Genomic DNA, 19,366 nt, shown 5'->3' with positions numbered 1-19,366 from the left:
CCGGGTCAGGCGCCCCACCGCCGAGAGAGTCAGTCGGTCCACAATCTCCGAGTCAGAATGGTGCCTGAGGCATTAACCCCATACTATATAGAATTTCAGGTATGATTGGGGATTCTGATATTCAGAGATATTATTTCTTTGAACGTCTCTACTACAGATCAAATCCTTTACAACTCTTACATTTATCTCTTATTATGGAGCCTCAAGTATCGTCTAGTTTACACGGAGGGGAAGGTGAAGAGAAAGACTGGCGTTTCTGGGTATCTACTTCCTAACATCATCTTCGACATAGAGTATATACTAACACATATGGGAACTACTTATAGACCATCTTCATCGCATTATCTATAACGTCCATTCTCTCCGCCCTCGACACCTCGGTCATTTCCACCGCCATGCCTACCATCGTGCACGACCTCGACTCCAGCTCCGCTTACGTATGGATCGCGAACGCATACTTTCTCACCAGCACTGCGTTTCAGCCGCTCTATGGCCAGTCGGCTAATATATTTGGCCGACGCAGTCTAATTATTCTTTCTGTTGTTCTCTTCGCCATCGGATCTGCTGTCTCTGGCTCTGCCAGGTCCACGAATGTCCTGATCGTCGGACGTACGACCCAGGGCGTAGGCGGCGGAGGTATCAACGTGCTCGTTGACATCATCGTGTCGGATCTCATTCCTCTGCGTGAGCGGCCAAAGTATATGGGAATCATATTCAGTGTTTTTGCGGTGGCGTTGAGTCTTGGTCCTGTGATCGGTGGGATCATGACGCAGCGGGTGACCTGGCGATGGATATTTTATATGAATTTGCCAATCTCGGGAGCTGCGCTGGTGCTTTTGGTGTTGTTCTTGAGGACGGAGTATGAGAAGGATTCGATACGGGATATGTTGAAGCGGGTGGATTTTGCTGGGAATACGCTTCTCGTTGCCTCGGTGCTTGCGGTCTTGTTGGCTTTGACGTGGGGTGGAACGGAGCATCCCTGGTCGTCGTGGAGGACAATCCTGCCGCTTGTGTTGGGGATTCTGGGTCTCGCTGGGTTTATGGTCTTTCAGGCGTCAGGGAAGGGCGTGGAAGAACCGACGATGCCGATTCGGTTATTTGCGAATCGGACGTCGCTGGCAACGTTCGGGCTGACGTTTTTGCATGCCATCCTCACGTACTGGATGACATACTTTCTTCCGGTATATTTTCAGGCGGTTTTGGAGGCGTCGTCTACGGCGTCTGGGGTGGATTTCCTTCCTAGTGCTGTTGTGGCGATCCCGTTTGCGATTCTGGCGGGGGCCGGGCTGTCTATATTGGGCCGGTATCGCCCGTTTCAGTTCATTGGGGTCATCTTGCTGACTATTTCTTTTGGGTTGTTGACAAGGCTGAACGCGATGACTTCGACGGGGTATTGGGTTGGGGTGCAGATTCTCGCTGCAGCTGGGAGCGGAGTGCTTCTTACGACCACGTTGCCGGCCATTCAGGCCCCGTTTCCTGAGGCAGATGTAGCCGTTGCGACAGCTACCTGGGCGTTTTTGCGCAGTTTTGGGGGTTTTTGGGGTGGGGCGATACCGTCGGCTGTATTCAATTCCAGAGTGAATGCTTTGGTGGATTGCGTGAAGAGTTCTGTACTGCGGGAGGAGTTGAGAAATGGTGGGGCATATGCACTGGCGTCGAAGACATTCATGCAGTCTTTGGATTCAACGCCTGGTGTTAAGGCGCAGGTCTTGGGGGTTTATGTTGACAGTTTGAGGTTGGTGTGGCAGGTAGGAATCGCGTTCGGCTTATTGGCGTTTGTGGTAGCTTTCATTATCAAGGAGGTGCCCATGCGGGAACAGCTTGAGACAAAGTTTGGCCTGACTGGTAGGGAGGATGACGGCTGCAGCAGTGGGGCACCTATTGAGAGCGCAGGGAAACATGTATGAGTGAGGGATGAAAGGAATGTCTGGTGTTCGGCGAGAAGTAGATCTTGTTGTTTTAGTTCATGCCACGAATTGATAACTTGATCCACTCCCCGGCATTCTAAACCTGGTCTATATAGTAATTTTGGCCACAAAGCCTGTCCAAACGTAAGTTAATCTCACTACCTAGCTAGCTAGGCTGGCCCTCGCTGAGTTGATCGTGAGATTCAGCTGGGACGGTCGACCTCAGAAGCCAAGTTGCATCGATGTCATCATAGCCCATTAGCTCAACGGAGTCATGCCAATAGCTACTCGGCTCGCCACCGAAGTCGCCTTCGGTCGGGTCCATCAGGTTTAATGGCTGAGAATGATGGCACAAGTTCGCATCTTCCGACCCACAGAGATCTTGAGACGATGACTTTTCTTGCGATGAAAGGAGTTTGGGAATTTCAGGATCTTTCTCTAGGAGTAAGCACGGCTGGTCAAACGGTGATAGACTTGCCAATTCGGAAATCCCCTCAGTACAATGTTGTGGTCTACTAATTGTTTCCTTGACAAACTCAGGAACGAAACCTCGGAGATCAGGATGTGCGATGAGAAAGTCCGATCCGACAGCGAAAGGACACGAGACAGAAGCTGGAGAAAAATATTGTCGAAATTGCGGACTAACAGCTAGTCTGCGGTCAAGGCCGATTTCGTATGCGTCTTCGAATTTTAGCGCCGGGGAAAAGTACATGTCGCGAAGCGCATCCATCGCAAATGTCTCACATGCTTCGTTATGGGTAATTATGGCATTTTCTGATTGGGTAGAGAGCAAGTGGGAGCGTAGTTGTGGCCTGGATTTGTGTTAGGCGAGTTCTATCGAGGGAATAACTTTAATCACCATGGTAGCATGTCTATGGAGATATTATGAGGGAGGCTCATCTGGATTGGTCTTCAAGGAGTCAGTAAAGGTCAAGAACGGACTCTGATCTCGCTCACGTTGGTCGTAGCCAGCCTGGAATCTGTGACGCATATAAATGGCACCCGCTATGTTGCGTGAGCAAAGACTATACCCGAGTTAATAAAGCGTATGCTAACTTGTGATGACCACCTACCAAGAACGCCATTTGAACAAGGTACAGCAAGGCCAGCTGGTCTATCGGCCTTGCCAATGGTCGCAAAAGCATGAACCGGCGATGCAAGTGAGCCAAGAGGCGCTGTATCGATTCCTCATTCTCGCTAACAGGATCATCCCAGCCATTTAATACTCCATGTACTATGATGTGCGTGTCACAGAGCGGTGAAAATGGCGTGGAGTCGACCGTCTTCAGGTCTTCGTAGTCGAGGAAGATTCGACTAATTAGACCAGGATCCGGTTCAGTGTGTCCTTCTTCTGTACCAGCCTGGGCGGCTTTATCGTCGGTGGAATTCAATGTTAATTTCATCGCTTCAGCGATAGTAACTAAATGATCGGCCAGTGTGCGCAACTCGTTGCGCTCTTTGCGCATCTGCCTGAGCTCATCCGAAAGTGCCTTGTCTGCGCCGCCTTGCAGCTGCGAGACTTGGAGCTCCAACAGTGCGAGGCGGTCCTTGGTGCGTTGGCGAGCAGCGCGTTGTGCATTTCGATCTTGGACACTCTCTTCGTTCCGCGTTTGAGATAGCCTGCGACATATGAGAAATGAGAAGCAGCCATGACTGTCTTGCTGTCGCCTGTTTTGGCGGGACACGTGCTGACTGCTTAGTGAGCCGCTAGGAAGTGATCCTTTCACTTAGTGTAGCTATTTGAACAGGGAGTGATATTCTTTTGTTAAAAATTTCTTTGCATGCATTATTATAACGCTCTTTCATGTCCCCCTCTCTTATCCGTCCACTGAAGAAATGAATGGGGTACCTCAAAGAGATCTGGGATAAGCTCTGGAACTATAGCATCATCGATAGTGGCTCGCACGGCACACTCTCCGTCCAATATGTGCTCAATATTCCCCAGAGTACTGTACATGACCCCAGAGGAATGAGACATCGGGCTATTAACGACTTGTTGGTCGTTATCCGAGGAATATTCCTTTCTGCCGCCTTTCCATCTCCCAACTAGCGACGGGTAAGACGAGTAGCACTCCAATGAGCCATTGTGACAAAGTCCACTAAGGAGGTCTGGGAAATCCATATTGTCATCGTCTGTGAGCCGTGTCGAAGCAGCGAGGATCTTCTGGGACGCCCTGTATGTAATGGCGTACGCCGCACTGCATGCCGCCTTTTCTATCATGCATGCCATCCGGACATTGTTCCCAGTTCCAGCTGGGGGATCGTACGAATAAGGCGGAAGGTAGCGAGATGGCATCGCCGTTATGTCGTGAGGCATCAACTGAATAGGTGAAGAGCCGTCGCATTTAATACCACAGTGACCGATCCAAAGAACGTCCCAGCTGTCACCGTACGGAGAATCTGTGGTCGCATTGCTTTCCGGAGAGTTGATCCTCGGTATTTGCTGAGCGCCTAGGGCGAGTCCTTTTAATTGCATTTTGATATTTATATCCCAGTCAATGTCGTCCTCAAGTATTAGTGCGCTTGCGATCCCAGCTGCGACGATTCTATAGATTCCATTAGATGATTTGAATGAACAGTATGTAAGACAGGTCGCTACCTCTGTACAGCATTCGCATGCGGGCGGGAAGCAGTAAAGGCTTCAACGCCCTTCTTTGATTCGTTCAATCCCTACCACGAACAGTAAGCAGACATCCATCGTGCGTTCCAGCTCCACTAACCTTGGCGCTATCTTCCTCGAGGACAAACCCGTCGATGAAGTCGACGTGAAATCCTGTAGCTGAGGATGCAAGTACAATCGCATCGCGTCTGTCTAAGCGTTGTACCGGGCTAATCGCAAATATTTTCTCAAACTATAATATGTCAATATTTCGGGTGAAAGGTCAGCGAGGTGGTGGAGTAACATACACCTAGTGTGTTGTTTGCGATCGCGTCGAAGGGGTCCCGGATCTCGTCGGGCTTAACATTTCGGCCGTGTCCAATGTTCCCATGAAATAACAAAGACCAGAGTAAAGCTAGGATAACGAGAAATAAGATGGCCAGATTTAAAGATCGACGGCGTGTTCCAGGAACCAACCTGACCGGAGACCCCGGAGTGATCATAGCAGCCATGTTCATTAATGGGATGATCAGGAATGCGAGCGCAGACCCCGCCTTTTTTAAGACCCCAATGATTACCTTTCAGATCTCCACTCTTTCTTTGATTGATGCGATGCATTGTGACCAAACAGCGTGACAGGCAGGTCAGCGTCCAATCAAATGCTTTGTTTAGACGCCGTAGTTGTGGGACTTAACCTGAACTAGCAATCAGCTTAGGGACCGGCCACTTTACCCGCATTAGAGCATGGTCAGAACACCAATCAGCACTTCCACTGAGCCGTAATCATACACAGGTACGAGATCATTGTGTGGTGTCTGAAGAATATGGCTTCAAACCTAAAAGTCCTTACAATCTATGTTGGATGCATTCAGTCGCAGTTCATGTGCTGATCAGTCTCTCAATAAGAAGGCACGAGAGGTTGTAGCTTGATTGAGCTTTGAGCAGTCGCAACAATCAGGCTTGTCCTCACTGTCTTGGTCTATCTTTCACAAGCCATTAGTTATGCCCCGGGTCTCCTAACTGACGGGTCCAGAGCGGCTACCGAGAATAGCACGCTGGGCATACAGCCAATAAGAGAAGCATAGCATTACTCAGGCTTTCTCAGGCGTTATAATTGATGATGTTGACAGGGTTGAAGCAGATGCATACGGCGGCGGGATTTCTGCCTCCGCAACGTACCCTTCGAAGCTTTGAGTAGCTTTTTCTGGCTCTCGAGAGTTTGCCAATAGCTCCACCGGAAGATCAGGAATATCAAAGGTACTTGTTTTCCCCGCACATTCAAATGAAAATGACGCGCACAACCGATACGTCCTGCTGATGTTGAATGTGCGGAAAGATACATCCGTATGCCTGATTCTAAGAGGTCCAAAGGCCTGTGCTAAGTCCACTTTCCCCATAACTGGCATACCGAGCGACGTCCGTGATAGTATCTCAATCCGCTCGTCAACTTGGCCCGATAATGTTCCCATTAGAGACGGAGCGGCCCGAGCGGCAGTTTGACTGACCATGGAGATGGACAGAGATTGCATCACAATGTCGGGAGGTGATGTAACAGAGGAGTCCTCCATAAACGGCGTAATATCTAAAAGGCATGGAATTGGTGTGGATTGTACCAGGCGTGTGAGATAGGAAAAAGACGCTTTGAAGCTGAACCGAGGCAGCTGACCAGGTGAAAGCCATGACTGGATCTTCTCCTGTACCTTTAAGCTTCTTCCCTTGTTTTCTGGGAGTAGAAGCATGCTTCGAATATTGAAAAGCTGCTCCTTCTGTTGTTGATATGTCGTGGGGTAGTCATCTGTGCTCTTCAATTCCAATCTAGCTTCAAGCGGTAAAAAGTTCAATCGTATGACCTCAGAGAACAATGGTGACTTTCTCCCTAAGATCCCCCGCTGTGGTCTAAACACTTCGGCGTGAATTCGGTATTCGATGGTGCACTCCAGCTTCCGTAAAGAATCATGAGTTTGCGTTGCAAAGGTTGGTGGCAAGGGATGATTTGCGTCGCTGCGGAAAGGCAAAGTTTCTGACCATCTTGAAGACGCGGATTGGACATGTGATGGAAAGACAAACTCAAACGGCCATTCATACGTATCAGGGGCAACTGTATTGCCATTTGGGTGCCATAGAATCCTCTCCTTTTCGAAAAGCATACACTTGCTTCGATAACTGGCGGCAGGGGCTGCGGATCCCTTGGTCTTCTGCACCTTTGCCTTTGCGCGCCCGGAGAATGTCACTCGAATGTCCTGAATTTCCGTTGGGGTGGAACATTGAAAGACAATGCGACCTCTGATTCGGTCATTTCCAGCGTACCATTGCTGCTGGTTAATCAACGACACGGTGATGGGCATTGTGAGGAATAGCACACAACCCAGACTTGGGTGGCTTTAGTGACAAAGGAGATGCTGAGAAGTGATCGCAAAAAAGAGAAGTGCAGGAGGAGCGGGATGGCACACCTTTGTACCATTGTGTAGTGGCTTGTCCCACATGTTTTTTTTCATCTGAAAGCATTGCCCAGGATATTAATAGGATTTGAGTGTCAAAGCTGTTAAGACCCATTGATAGTCGATGATGTCTGTTACAGTGGGGGGACGCCCGTAGCAATTCGCAAATGAGGCGCGCCATCCTAAACGAATACGCGGGAACTTCCTGATTCGGAAGGGGTGGCGTCCCACTTGCTCTCCACTCGACCATCCCAAATCAGTGCAACTTCCTCGGTTCCACTACCCATGTCTGCTGAAATCGAGATATCTGGAGCTCTACCTGTTATGTACTAGATGAACAGATCACTGACCTTCCTCATGCGATTTAAACCGCGGCATCCCATGGTCATCAATTCAGGTAGCCTACCCACTGCTAGCAAGCAAGATAACACGCTTTCAACCAATTCTCCAAACAACACAATCCCTACCTTGCCTCTACCTAAGCAAACGCACGGGAAGTACCTCTACAAACATTGATCCAAGATATCTCTTTCTCTATGAAACAAATGTCCTCTACCGCCTCCTGCAGCCCCTTGGTGATTTGTGTTTTGATCGAACAGATAGTTACTAGCTGGGGTCCTGGTGTTCATATATCAGGATCATGCAGATAATACTGTTTTCACGCCTTTCAAAGGCCTCAATCTTACAAAGGGGCAGGTAAGCAGACAGTTGTGGCAGGTAGAGGTCTTGATTAGAAACATGTCAGCTATGCTTGATCATAAAAAACAATCATAAAAAACAGGTGGAGTAGTATATTACCGCTATTTTAGTAGAGAGGCACTGAAATCGAGGATGTTGCGGTGGAGGCCTGGGGGAGGGGTTGGTAAGCACTTTATCCACTTGATTTTCAAAGATGAATGGATGTCCTGTACTAATTCTACTACAGGGTCAACCCAGCGTGATACTCGATTGGTTAGTTCCATTTCTGGCCAGGAACCCCCAGATCCAATCTGTATAGCATGTATGACATATCTGCGAATCAAAGGAAAGCGATCGTGGGTTGCTTAGACGCGAGGATCATTCCGCGGCGCGTGATGTGCTATCTAACCCACAATGATCCTTTCAGGTTCCTGGCAAAAGAAAAGGCAGAAAGTAAGATTTGCGCACAGGCCAGGGTTCTTGCTGCTTGAGTATGGAGTACTCCACAGGAAGATCCGGTAGTACGCATGCAAGATATTACCTCCTAGTAATAACACACCACAACCAGTATTCGTCACATCGAAGACTCTACAGAATCCTGAGGTTTCCTTTTCAAGAGATATGAATCATATAACAAAGTGTTGTGGGATTATTGTTTATGTGAGACCCCGGTATCTTGCGAGACTAAGACCTCTTTATTCATCACATAATTAAATAGTCTATGTTGTACCTCCGCCTACATAAATGGTTTAGGCATCCTGCCCATCTCCCTTACCGCTGGATGCCTAGATTCTCAGTCAAAACAACAACAGGGAGTAACGTGATCTACTAATCTGTTAGCCTATCCCCTTCGAGTGGCTTACAGCCACAGGAACATCAAACAGCCTTATCAACTACATATACTTACCACATTTATATCTACAGATAACTTTTGACAAAATCCCTAAAAAGCGCTGCATTACTGAAGCCATCAACTGTCTCGAACCTCATCAAAAAATCTTCCTTTCACCACCGTGATCGCTGTTGCTTCTCCATACTTGATGTGTTCCTGACTGCCCCGCCTTATTTCCACCACCGAGCCTTGCACGGAAAACTGACCCGTTGCATTTCCTCACTTTGCGCCATTACGTCTCCCCTTCTGTCACACTTCTTGATCGGCTTCCCAGTTAAACTTGACGAATAAACTTGTTCTATCCTCAGCAATCAGCATGCCTTGGAAAGCCTTTCGCAAGGACCTTTCCGATGCGTGCCTTCGAGCGAAATTTTCCCATCTGAGTCACCTCAGGCTCGGTGACGAAGACAGTACCATTGCCTTTACCTACAGCTTCCAGTCCTGCATGCACATTGAATTTATTGTCTCCATTCTCGGTATGTGAGCACCTAAATGATGTGGTCTTGGTCTTTCTTACTAATGACGTGGTAGATGCCACTGAATACCCCGATGATCACAGTTATTTTGCGTTCGCTGTCACGGACAATATCCCCCCAGCCGTGTCCTCCCTTCTGGAGACAGTACAAACCAAGTTCAATGGTTGTTCCTTGGAAATATTTCTAGAAGGCTTTTGTGATTATCTTGACCAGGCTGCCCTTGGGAAAGAACCGCGTGCGAGTTCCCCAGTAGATGACGACTTCGACGCCATCTCAGATGATGAAGATATCGCCTGGGATGAGTACTCTGATGCCCCACGGATGGACCATTTTGTGGATATGAAGCAACTGCGGACTGATCTTCGAGCAGCTAAAAGCGCAGGCTTCAAAGTCGGCTATCTTGGCGACCTGGAGGGCTCTTTCATTGTGTCTGTTTCCTGCCGCATTGCTAGCCTAGGCATTTCACAAGACGCTATGCAAATGTGGAATGTCTGCCCCCAGCATTTTATAGTGCTGCTTCTTCATTATCCATGGGGTTACCGGAGTCTAGACCACATTGTATCCCAGTCACAGACAGCCCCTTCGCCAGTCAAGATGTATGTCGGTCTTTGCGATAGGTACAAGCCCACGACAATGTCTATCCCAGAGACGCACCAGGAGATTTCGAGCCCCGGTGTATCAAGCTCGATGCCCAATTCGGCTTTAATATCTTCGTTCATTACTGACCCGTTAGAGATCCTTCTCAATGATCGGTTCGTTAATATTGTACAAGATCGACTCAAGCACGGGTTCTCATGGACAGGCGCAGAAATATTCTACAATGACGCTCAGGGTAAGAAGTTAGATCCCGAGGATGCCAAGCTTCCCAAATACTTTGTTCCGGAGAAATGGGCCAAGTTCACACCCGGCTTCGTCAAAGCAGATGATCTGCCACAGCACACGGCACATCAGCTATCCCTTCCTCTCATTGCGATGCAATATAGCCTTCGCCGTTTTGTCAAGTGCACCGAATTCTGTCTGAACTGCCATTGCAAAATAGACACCGGTTTTGAGGCCCTGAAGCCATATGTTTGTTCCAGTCCGTTATGTCTCTATCAATATATGCAGCTTGGGATGGGTCCCAAGCTGGAATGGGAGATAGTCACACAGCCGTATGTCGTCGACATGCTCGTGAGCTTTGCTTATGCTCGGGCTGCGCAGGGGCAACTGACTGATCTTCCCTCTGGACTCGGCATGAAGGTTGCTCGTGGCGCCTTTGCTGGATCGAGTCCGCCATCATGCAACGCGAGATTGGATTTTGCCAAGATGACACTAATGGCCCGAGGGCCTCATAATCTCAAAGTTGGTGAATGGATTCTACTGAAGCCAGGCAATGTGTGCGATCCTTCATCGTACTTTCCATCGCTCTGCAGTACTGTGCTCCAGGTGCATGACCAGTCGCTTGTCGAGATTTCGCAGCCTATCTCTGTAGGTTATCTGGCCGGCCAGCAAGACTTGCCTCCGGTCGGGCTAGACGTGCAAATTGTGCCATTTCAATCTGAATTTGATAGCTTGAGTAATGAGCTGAAGCAGAAAGCAGTCATGCTACTCCTCGACACACTGCCCGATGTCTTCTCAATGAAAAGGTTCATCGAGAGCAGTACGCCTGAACACAGACCCCTCGCCTCATGGCATGACCAAATTTGCCCATCAGCTCTATATGTACTACGGTGGATTCTTGCTTCAAATAGGTCATGCATCGTATACGACGACGACCCTGAGCACCAGGTGACAGGGATGCACAACTACATGCAGTTCAGGTTAGCGCAAGGGTCTCCAGACAAAGAAGCTCGATTTGTCCAGGAACTCAACAACAGCTCAAGCAAGGAGTTCCCCACGCTTTTCGCTTGGCACGGAAGTCCACTTTATAACTGGCACAGCATATTGAGAGAAGGTCTAAACTTTGATCGACTGTTGAATGGCCGTGCTTATGGAAATGGAGTTTATATGGCGAGCGATCTTCACACTTCTCTCGCATACTGCTGTCGTGGTGGTATGTCTGGAGGCAAGTGGTCAAGAAGCCAGTTAGACATCACTTCTGCTATCTCGCTAAATGAAGTCGTCAATTCACCGGAAAAGTTTCAGAATAAAAACCCCTATGTGGTTTCTCAACTAGACTGGATTCAGTCGCGGTACCTGTTTATCTCAGGCGATGGTATCAAAGCTCGGGGAGAAAACAAGAGCAAACCCTCCAGGGTTTACGAACAGGACCCGGCTTGGACGGCGCGCGGCCCAGATTTTCAGCCGGTTTCCATTCCTATATCGGCCCTTGGCACTCGACAGGGCCAGAGCCACAAGAACAAAAATGAAGCCGATAAACAAGCCACAGATAATAGACAAAAGAAAAGAAAGTCATCTGCAAAAGGGCTATCTGGTCTGTCTGAGAGCTCATCGACAACTGATTCCAACGATGATACGGAGATTGAGGATCTTCGCTTGCTTGATTCGGATTCGGATGACGATGTCATCGGAAAATCAAGACGCATTGATGCATCAAAGTCCAATCACAATCTGAGACGCGGGTCCAAAACCGACTTCCAGCCCGGAACTTTGCAAGCTCATTCCTTCAAGCTCCTCGGACCGCCGAGCTACGCGACCACAGCCGCAACCAAGTCACTACAGCGTCATCTCAAGACAACATTGCGCATTCAGGACCGAGAGCCCCTACATGAGATCGGCTGGTATGTGGACCCCACACTTATCAACAACATCTATCAATGGATCGTCGAGTTCCACAGCTTCGATCCCTCTCTTCCTTTGGCACAGGATCTCAAGCAAAAAGGTCTCAAGAGCGTCGTTATGGAAATACGCTTTCCGCCGCAGTTTCCAATGTCTCCGCCTTTTGTCCGTGTTGTTCGACCCCGATTTATCTCTTTCCAACAACGCGGTGGTGGCCATGTGACCGCTGGTGGCGCCATGTGCATGGAGCTGCTCACCAGCTCAGGCTGGCTTCCTACGAGCTCCATAGACAGTGTGTTTCTGCAGGTGCGTATGGCCCTTTGTTCAACAGAGCCATGGCCTGCACGCATTGAACGAGATGGCGAATATCCGTTCAGTGAAGCTGTGGGTGCGTACAGGCGAGCTTGTCAAGCACATGGATGGAAGATCCCAGATGATTTCAACCACATCGAGGCGTCATGATTTTAATTGTTGACTATGGTTTTCGAGAAATTTTTCGTCAGTGTGTGACTATACCTTATGCTGCAACATTCTGCGCCAAGTTTCATTGTTATAAAGCGTTCGTCGCGGTGTCACACTAGTTTGAAAGCATTCAGGTATCAAAAGAATAGGAATCTGCAGAAATTGTGAACCATCAAGGGTTTTTATCGTTTCCTCTGGTAATTGATGTAGATAAATCAGGGAATGTTCTACGAAATCTCCTACTAGCTTCATTCAAGGGAAGATCAGTCGGTCTTCATGCCCATCCCTCCCATCAGGCCCAGATCTCTTATAAGCGCACATATAAACAAAGCAGGTAAATATGCTCTTACTTACATCAAGTTTCAAAATTCTACTCCAGTCACAACTTTACGCAATTCCCTGGCAGATTCATACCGAGACGGATGACTGCAAAAGACCAGCCTTCCTCAGCGCCGGAATAGCCTTGTCAGCCACCCATTCAGTGCATTTGACCAACGACCGTCTTTCCTCGCCGTCCTCATAAAACTCTAACGGCGATAGCCTCTTGAACGGTTCAGTCTTCATTCGTTTGATATTGAACGCCTTTTGTTGTGGGGGAGCTGGAAGCTCTCGTAGAACCTTGTCCCACGAGTCGGGATAATTTGCTGCATTCGTCATACCAAGTAGCGTTCGTGAAAAGAAGTTTTCATCGGACTCTGGTCGAGCAACGAGTTTAGTTTCGTAATGCATTCCTTCTGGTGAGGTGATGTCCCCGGTCACTTCATGGATGGTTCCAGAGCCAGTCACTGGGTCTGTTTCAACGAAGATTGCGGTGTGATAACGGGGAGAAGGAAGGTCGGGGTCTGGGATTGTCAAATGGGTTCTGATTGTGTAGACGGGGTGGTGAGCCATGTTGGATTTGTGCTTTCTGATATGGTAGTAGTGGAGGGGAATATTATAAGGCGGGGGTGTGAGGCAGGGAAGTCGGTAAGGAGGGAACACAGTGGAAGTCATGTGTCGTTGGCGGCTACGGCTTTTGGTTGCCTGGTGTGTCTGCCTTCATCCTACATTGCTTACTCTCACTCACTATCACACTCTACACTCTATATTCCATTTTCAGTAACTTATATGGCATGAGTATCTCGGAGACACGGGAACATGGAGAGAATTCCCTCACAGCAACGGCATACCTCAGCACACACCACGATGACCACACCAAAGATATGCACCGCGCAATTCACTACGCGCACAAAGGTAGCCCCAACCCTATATGCAAAACTGCAGAAGCGATATAGCAAACAGACGTCACCGCCTTCAGACTGGTGATTCTGCCTGAATATTGCTTATGTGTTGTTCGAAGAGAGTGAATAGAGATGGCTAGAAGAAGAATCTTCTCTCTACTGATCTCTTACTCTTCTTTCCTATCTCCATTTTCTTTTCCATCCAAACGGCATCTTGAACTATCGGCTCTCAAGCATTATGTCTAGCGAACTGGATACTCAAGTCTCTTACGACACGGATATCAGAGTCTCATTGCCGTTTCTGCAAGCAGCGCGGCAGAGGAACTATGACTATCTGACTTCGTTGCTCGCTGAGGGCTATCATCCCAACAAACGCGACGAGAATGGCTACATGGCTTTGCATCGGGCCATAATCGAAGCTCCTGAAGACCTTACTACTGTGGCAATGCTGCTGACGTACGGGGCAAGTCCACATGCCTTCTTCAGGCCAGGGAACAGCTCGCTAGAGATCACGCCCCTACACTACGCTGCCATGAGGGGTGATGTTGGACTCGTTTCCCTCTTCCTCCATCATGGAAAAAATGACGTGACACCTCGAACACTCAAATATTGGACCACTCCGCTGGAGAATGCCATCAGCTATGGTCGTCTATCGGTTGTGGCGAGGTTCATTGAGTTCTTCTCCAGCAGCCAGCTTCTGCACAAACCGACCCGTGGAATTGATGAATCGATCATCTTAGCCGCTAAGCTCTGGTACTCAAAGGCGTTGACCTTGCTTCTGGACTACAGAAAGCACCACATGTATCCCAATTCCAGCGGGTTTGATGTACTCAAACATGCCTTCTGCGAAGCAATCCGGCCTGAAGCTTGCACGTCCAGCGTCCAAGGCATTACCGAACGAACTGGAAAACCCGGAGACAATACTCCTTCCAAGTGCGCCCATCTTCTTATCCAGGCCGGAATCCGCTTCAGGGATGACGAAATGGACAGATTGCTCAGTATAACCTGCAGCAACGCCCACTTGATCGGTGTCACCCGTCTGCTTCTGAACATGGGCCCCAAGGTGACCGGGGATCACATTACCCGCGCTATCGAAAGCCAGAGTTATCACATGGTGAAAATAGTGACCAAATATGTCATCACCAGTGGCGGAGAAGCCGCAATGAAGCGTGATAGCGAGCCAGACTTCATCCAGTATGCTGCTGGCCACGGCAATTTGGACACCTTTGAATACCTTTCCACGGAACTCAGTACAACCTCATCCCAGAGCGCATCTCTGTCAACGACCGAGAGTCGCAAGACGCCCCTCATCCACTACGCCGTGTGGGGCCTCCGCCTCGACGTGGTCCAGCACCTTCTATTAACTCGAGGCTCGAGCGCCAACGAAAAAGATGAATATGGCCACTCACCATTGATGTACGCTTTCGATATCGCCGACGCAAGCGACGAGAACACACGTCTGGCCATCATTCAGCTCCTCATGCAGCACGGTGTCGATATCAAGGCCAGCTCGATTGAAGGACTGACCGCTCTACATCTCGCCGTCAGATTAGGTGTTACACCCGCCGTCCAGCTCCTTCTCGAAAAGGGCAGTAACCCCAACGCGAAAACCGCCACTGGCAGCGATCTGTATCTCAGACGCAACCCGTCCTTCTGGAGTCCCGAAACCAACGCGCGCCTCCGAACCCCCTTGCACTGGGCCGTCGATCGCCTGGCCAATGTTTCCGTGGACATCGTGAGGCTTTTGCTTCATTATGGTGCGGATATGAACGCTCAGGACGGAAATGGTGTCACGCCTTTGAATCTTCTCCTCGGCGACGGATGGTGTATTAATGGAGCTTGGAATGCTCGTATGGAAGTCGCGAATCTCTTGCTGTCCTGTGGTGCGGACGTTGATATCAGAGATATGAGCGGCATCTCGGCACGTCAGAGAGTCGATCAGCGTGATGCGGAGTTGCATGCCTCTGCTGTTTAGATGGCTTGAAGGCTGGGCACCTTGGTCTTTGGCTTAAGTCTTCTCTGTTTTATTAATTTTGACTCATGATTTACTGCTTGATCTTTGGTCTTGCCTTACATGAGGGGTTCGTTTTACATATTGGCTTTGACTTGAATTTCCCATGGTTTATTCCCTGATCTTTCAATCTCACCATACCGAATTTGTTTAACATATTGCCTTTGGCTCTCCTTCGCCTGGTTATGTCGATTTACATAATATGTTGCTTGGTCTTTTTTCGGAGACTCTTGCTTTGCCTTTGGCTTGAGTAGAATTGTCGCTTGGTGTTTACGAAGATGATGACATATTGACATGTTGGTGAAGTGAATTTTACATCAGGAAACATTGTGGATATGCTGCTATGTTCAAGCTTTCTTTTCTTGTTATCTCTGGTATGAGACTCGGGGTTTGTCTTACTTCTGTGCTTTGCTGCAGATGGTTTGTTGCGGAGTTGGGATAGGAAGGCTGTTGGGGATGTAATGGTGGAATGGGATTTTCTTTTTCTCGAAAGGAAAAAGAACAAAAAAAGAGAACAGAAAAATGAAAAGACAAAAAAAGAAGAATATCTACAAGAACAAACAATGGTTGGAAAAATACTAAAAGAAGAAAAAAGAAGGAAAAGGAAACAACAAAAAGAGGGGATGATGGGACGTGTAATATCACGGATAATACTGGAATGTTTTCTCATTTTGCTAATGCTTTACAATAGTGATGATAGTTTGATAGTAATTCCACTTGAATTGAAATTTGAACTTATCTCTAGTAATGCAAGATGAAGGTCTAAAGGTGGTAGAAACTATCCGACTAGAACGCTACCAACACAAGCTATTGTAGTCTTACATGACACAGTCTGTATAGGATAGAACTTTTGAATAGCTTCAAATATACGAATTGTGGTATCTGAAGTGATGTGTTGCCCTTCTTTCCTCTTCTTTCTGAGCAGTGGCCATATATTGTGACCGTTTTCGATAAATACCAGATATGGTGGTCTGTAGATAGTGGTCACACTGAGTGGTCTTTCAACCAGGTTCGACTGATGAACAGGCCAGTCGTTGACTGGAATCAGTCGATCCCCTCAAGGTACTACATCAAGGAAGTATCCTCTCCGTCGGGGGGCCTCGCAGGTGTATCTTGGTATGACCCTGCGTCCTATGGCTCCGAGCGAGTCCTCGAAGTCTCCGACCCTCGAAGTTCTGATTGCATCCGAAGAGCTCATGGCCAAGTGCCTCGCGACATGCTCCTAAGGCAGCCTAAGGTATTCTGATGATAAAAATAATCATCGCTCATCCCCTTCAATCACTCCCAGCCTCTTCCTCACCACCATCCACTTCATCTTCAACATCCATCTCCGGCAACGTGAACTGCGTACTAGGCCCCGCCTCCGCCTGCTGAGCATTCGCAGCCGAGCGTCTAGCCCTCTGCGCAGCCGGATCAGACATGGTAATGGCGCGCTCACCAACAAACCTATCACCCGGCCAGGCACTCTTGCACACAGGACAACTCTCGGACTTTTGCATACGAAAGAAATTCCGCATGCAGTGGTCATGCAATCGTCCAGTACAATCGCGGTCTCCGCATCGTTGACCCTATACACAAACAACACAATCATTAGCCAATGATGCCCCCAAACCACATTTCACTCCCACACGTATAGAAATTCGAACTCACCGCAGTAATAATATCCCGACACGCAGCACAGAACTTAATCTTCCTAATCCCCTCATCATTATACGCCGCCACCAACCACCCCCTCAACTCCATCAACCCGCGCGGACTCAACCGATAATACCCCTTCCTACTCTTCTCAAACCACCCCTGCTCCAAAAGCTGCTTCAGCATCGTCTCCGCCTGCGTCATCGTCAATGACTGCGCTGCACCTCCCTGCGTCGCTTGCTGCTGTTGTGTCCCTGATTCCCGTCGATTTGCGTCCCCTGCACCTGCCTTGGCTAGCTGCAGCGCCTGCATACTACTTATGACCATTGCTTCCTGGCGGCGGGTGTTGTATGTGTCGAACATGGCGTCGAGGATGCGCTTCACGAAGGCAATTTCGTCGGCGGAGTAGGTGGTCGCGAGCTGGGTCAGGGCGTCGCTGGTTGTGTTGACGAGGGCGTAGACTCGTTCGGGGGCTGGGGGAGGGGGTGCGTTGGGGTCATTGTTGTTGATTTCGATTTGGGGTAGTATGCTCCGGATTTCGAGGTCGAAGGGGGATATAGCGCTGTTGGCGGCTGCGATGTAGGTTTGGAGGTCGTCTTCCGTTATGTCTTCGGGTGAGACTTGTTCTTCGTCTAGATGTAGAGGGTTTGACGTTAGTGATTGACGTAGATCTCATTTGATATGCTGGTGTAAGGTATATGGTATAGGGAATACCTCTAACGGAGAATATCGCAGCCAGGACGGGCTTTGCTTCTGAAAAGGTCATGGTGGACCGCGCCATGAAGGCTTGGAGAAATGCGCGGTTGCTGTCATCGTAGCGCTCGTGGTCTTCTGCGTATCGGGGCATTTTTGTATGTAGTTGGTTGGGGTTAATGGGAGGGAGATCGTGGGCTTTGGTGGTTATACGGTGAGATGAAGCATTGCGAATTTTCTTGTTGATTGGAGGGGATTTGGTAGCTCTTTTATGCGGGGAGTATATGAATGGATGAACTGGACAAAGAAATTGGATGCGACGGACGACGCGATGGACGCGCCGGCGGCCCCGCGTTTATTGGTTCTGGATGCCAAGACTGGAGGTTCTTTGTGGCATCCAATGTTTATGACTTCGATGATAGTTTCTAGCAGCGTTAATTACTTTTTATAGAAACGATTAATACAGAGTATACTACCATATAGAAGAACTCGGTTTCATTCCTAAACACAATCCAGAACCATATTGCGGATATCGCAAATGCAGTTGATATCATAGCGTAAAGAAACTAGAATAGAAATACAGCTGACAGATGATGGTCATTCTCCCCCAACGCCGCATATAGAACAACACAAAGGACATTCCAAATCACAGATCTCCCCCCCTAGTACCTCCTCCGGGTCGGCTCCGGACTAGGACTGCGGCTGACACTTCTCGCATCCCTGCCACGCTCCTTCAGCCACTTCTTCGTACTGAGACGAAGATCCCGGTCCAACTCATTGCTGGGGTCCTTCCGATGAATGAAATTGCAGAATCCACCACGTACACACCCCTCGCCACTATTTAACCGACAACACGCTTCTCGGAAATCCGTAACCGGTGATAATTCACAATATATGGGTCGTGCCGCGTACCATCGTGAATTCAAAGCGTCGCAGGCCGCCTGGGCATCTTCTTCGTATTTGAAACGCGCGTAGACATTTCCGATGAGGTCTGTCAAAGAGGAGATGTAATGTTAGCCTATATCGTTCTACTATCCGGGGAAGGGATAATATAATGAATGGATGCGACTCACGGTCATTGTTGTTATCGCAGACAACCAGTTCCTCCAATTCGCCATACTTGCACATCTCACACCACACATCCTCGTAGAAAGCATCAAAGTGGTTCTGTAGCTGACTGGGGTTCATCTTGCTCTTCGGGTCGTACGCGGGATTCTGATACATGTTCGGCATCAGGATCGTCTGAGAGTATGAGGGCTTGACGTGCTTCCGGGAGCAGCGATCGCCATGTCTGCAAGCTCCAATTTTATAGTAGAAGGAGCAGTTGACCTTGTCCTGCTCTGTACCGAAGATGGAGGCGAGATAGTTGGCCATGGTGGATCGTGTTGCGCCGAGCTCGGTTCGCGGAGATGGAGTAATGAACGGTGATGAGGAAAGGATGTAGGTGGAGGTACCGAGAAATTAGAGAAGAATAAGACTACGCGAAGGCTGCAACAACGCAGAGCAAATATGTTAGCGCGACGTGGTTTCCCCAGCTCTTGATTGCAGATTCTGGAGAGCTTCGATCTCGTGGCGGCCGCGCTGACTAATCTCGGAGAAGCTTCTGGTGCCTGAGGCTTCAATAATCAACATGTACC

General features: G+C 48.9%; 9 protein-coding genes across 9 annotated transcripts; 3 read left to right on the top strand and 6 right to left on the bottom strand.

Moving 5' to 3' along the window:
- Positions 1-239: 239 nt before the first annotated feature.
- Positions 240-1,913, top strand: BO83DRAFT_328885 (MDR family MFS transporter). Its single transcript, XM_025528176.1, has 2 exons — positions 240-260; positions 327-1,913. Exon 2 carries the CDS (start codon positions 396-398, stop codon positions 1,905-1,907), a length of 1,512 nt encoding a protein of 503 aa, XP_025393474.1. The 5' UTR covers positions 240-260; positions 327-395; the 3' UTR covers positions 1,908-1,913.
- BO83DRAFT_328883 (uncharacterized protein) lies at positions 1,874-3,514 on the bottom strand. The gene is made up of 3 exons (XM_025528175.1): positions 2,981-3,514; positions 2,865-2,932; positions 1,874-2,719 (listed from the first exon to the last, which is right to left on the bottom strand). The coding sequence occupies exons 1-3, from the start codon at positions 3,371-3,373 to the stop codon at positions 2,074-2,076; spliced, it is 1,107 nt and encodes a 368-aa protein (XP_025393473.1). The 5' UTR covers positions 3,374-3,514; the 3' UTR covers positions 1,874-2,073.
- Positions 3,515-3,658: 144 nt separating this feature from the next.
- On the bottom strand, positions 3,659-5,018 carry BO83DRAFT_404827 (uncharacterized protein; the record flags this gene model as incomplete). Its single annotated transcript, XM_025533751.1, has 4 exons — positions 3,659-4,453; positions 4,507-4,577; positions 4,628-4,759; positions 4,815-5,018. 4 exons carry the CDS (start codon positions 5,016-5,018, stop codon positions 3,697-3,699), a joined length of 1,164 nt encoding a protein of 387 aa, XP_025393472.1. The 3' UTR covers positions 3,659-3,696.
- A 355-nt stretch (positions 5,019-5,373) lies between these two features.
- BO83DRAFT_374270 (uncharacterized protein) lies at positions 5,374-7,042 on the bottom strand. The gene has a single exon (XM_025530155.1). It carries the CDS (start codon positions 6,849-6,851, stop codon positions 5,598-5,600), a length of 1,254 nt encoding a protein of 417 aa, XP_025393471.1. The 5' UTR covers positions 6,852-7,042; the 3' UTR covers positions 5,374-5,597.
- A 1,788-nt stretch (positions 7,043-8,830) lies between these two features.
- On the top strand, positions 8,831-12,170 carry BO83DRAFT_302060 (putative ubiquitin conjugating enzyme; the record flags this gene model as incomplete). Its single annotated transcript, XM_025527140.1, has 2 exons — positions 8,831-8,990; positions 9,046-12,170. 2 exons carry the CDS (start codon positions 8,831-8,833, stop codon positions 12,168-12,170), a joined length of 3,285 nt encoding a protein of 1,094 aa, XP_025393470.1.
- A 204-nt stretch (positions 12,171-12,374) lies between these two features.
- On the bottom strand, positions 12,375-13,135 carry BO83DRAFT_9915 (uncharacterized protein). Its single transcript, XM_025537773.1, has one exon. It carries the CDS (start codon positions 13,059-13,061, stop codon positions 12,579-12,581), a length of 483 nt encoding a protein of 160 aa, XP_025393469.1. The 5' UTR covers positions 13,062-13,135; the 3' UTR covers positions 12,375-12,578.
- Positions 13,136-13,536: 401 nt separating this feature from the next.
- On the top strand, positions 13,537-15,480 carry BO83DRAFT_9911 (ankyrin). Its single transcript, XM_025537772.1, has one exon. The coding sequence runs from the start codon at positions 13,629-13,631 to the stop codon at positions 15,363-15,365; it is 1,737 nt and encodes a 578-aa protein (XP_025393468.1). The 5' UTR covers positions 13,537-13,628; the 3' UTR covers positions 15,366-15,480.
- An 821-nt stretch (positions 15,481-16,301) lies between these two features.
- BO83DRAFT_404823 (non-structural maintenance of chromosomes element 1 family protein) lies at positions 16,302-18,014 on the bottom strand. The gene is made up of 3 exons (XM_025533750.1): positions 17,751-18,014; positions 17,052-17,668; positions 16,302-16,969 (listed from the first exon to the last, which is right to left on the bottom strand). The coding sequence occupies exons 1-3, from the start codon at positions 17,881-17,883 to the stop codon at positions 16,676-16,678; spliced, it is 1,044 nt and encodes a 347-aa protein (XP_025393467.1). The 5' UTR covers positions 17,884-18,014; the 3' UTR covers positions 16,302-16,675.
- Positions 18,015-18,217: 203 nt separating this feature from the next.
- BO83DRAFT_374265 (zinc finger CCCH domain-containing RNA-binding protein) lies at positions 18,218-19,254 on the bottom strand. The gene is made up of 2 exons (XM_025530154.1): positions 18,803-19,254; positions 18,218-18,720 (listed from the first exon to the last, which is right to left on the bottom strand). The coding sequence occupies exons 1-2, from the start codon at positions 19,101-19,103 to the stop codon at positions 18,392-18,394; spliced, it is 630 nt and encodes a 209-aa protein (XP_025393466.1). The 5' UTR covers positions 19,104-19,254; the 3' UTR covers positions 18,218-18,391.
- Between the last annotated feature and the right edge of the window lie 112 nt (positions 19,255-19,366).

This window comes from Aspergillus eucalypticola (assembly GCF_003184535.1).
Source record: "Aspergillus eucalypticola CBS 122712 chromosome Unknown BO83scaffold_1, whole genome shotgun sequence".
Classification (NCBI taxonomy): Eukaryota; Fungi; Ascomycota; class Eurotiomycetes; order Eurotiales; family Aspergillaceae; genus Aspergillus; species Aspergillus eucalypticola.
This window is presented reverse-complemented; position numbering and strand designations above follow the sequence as displayed.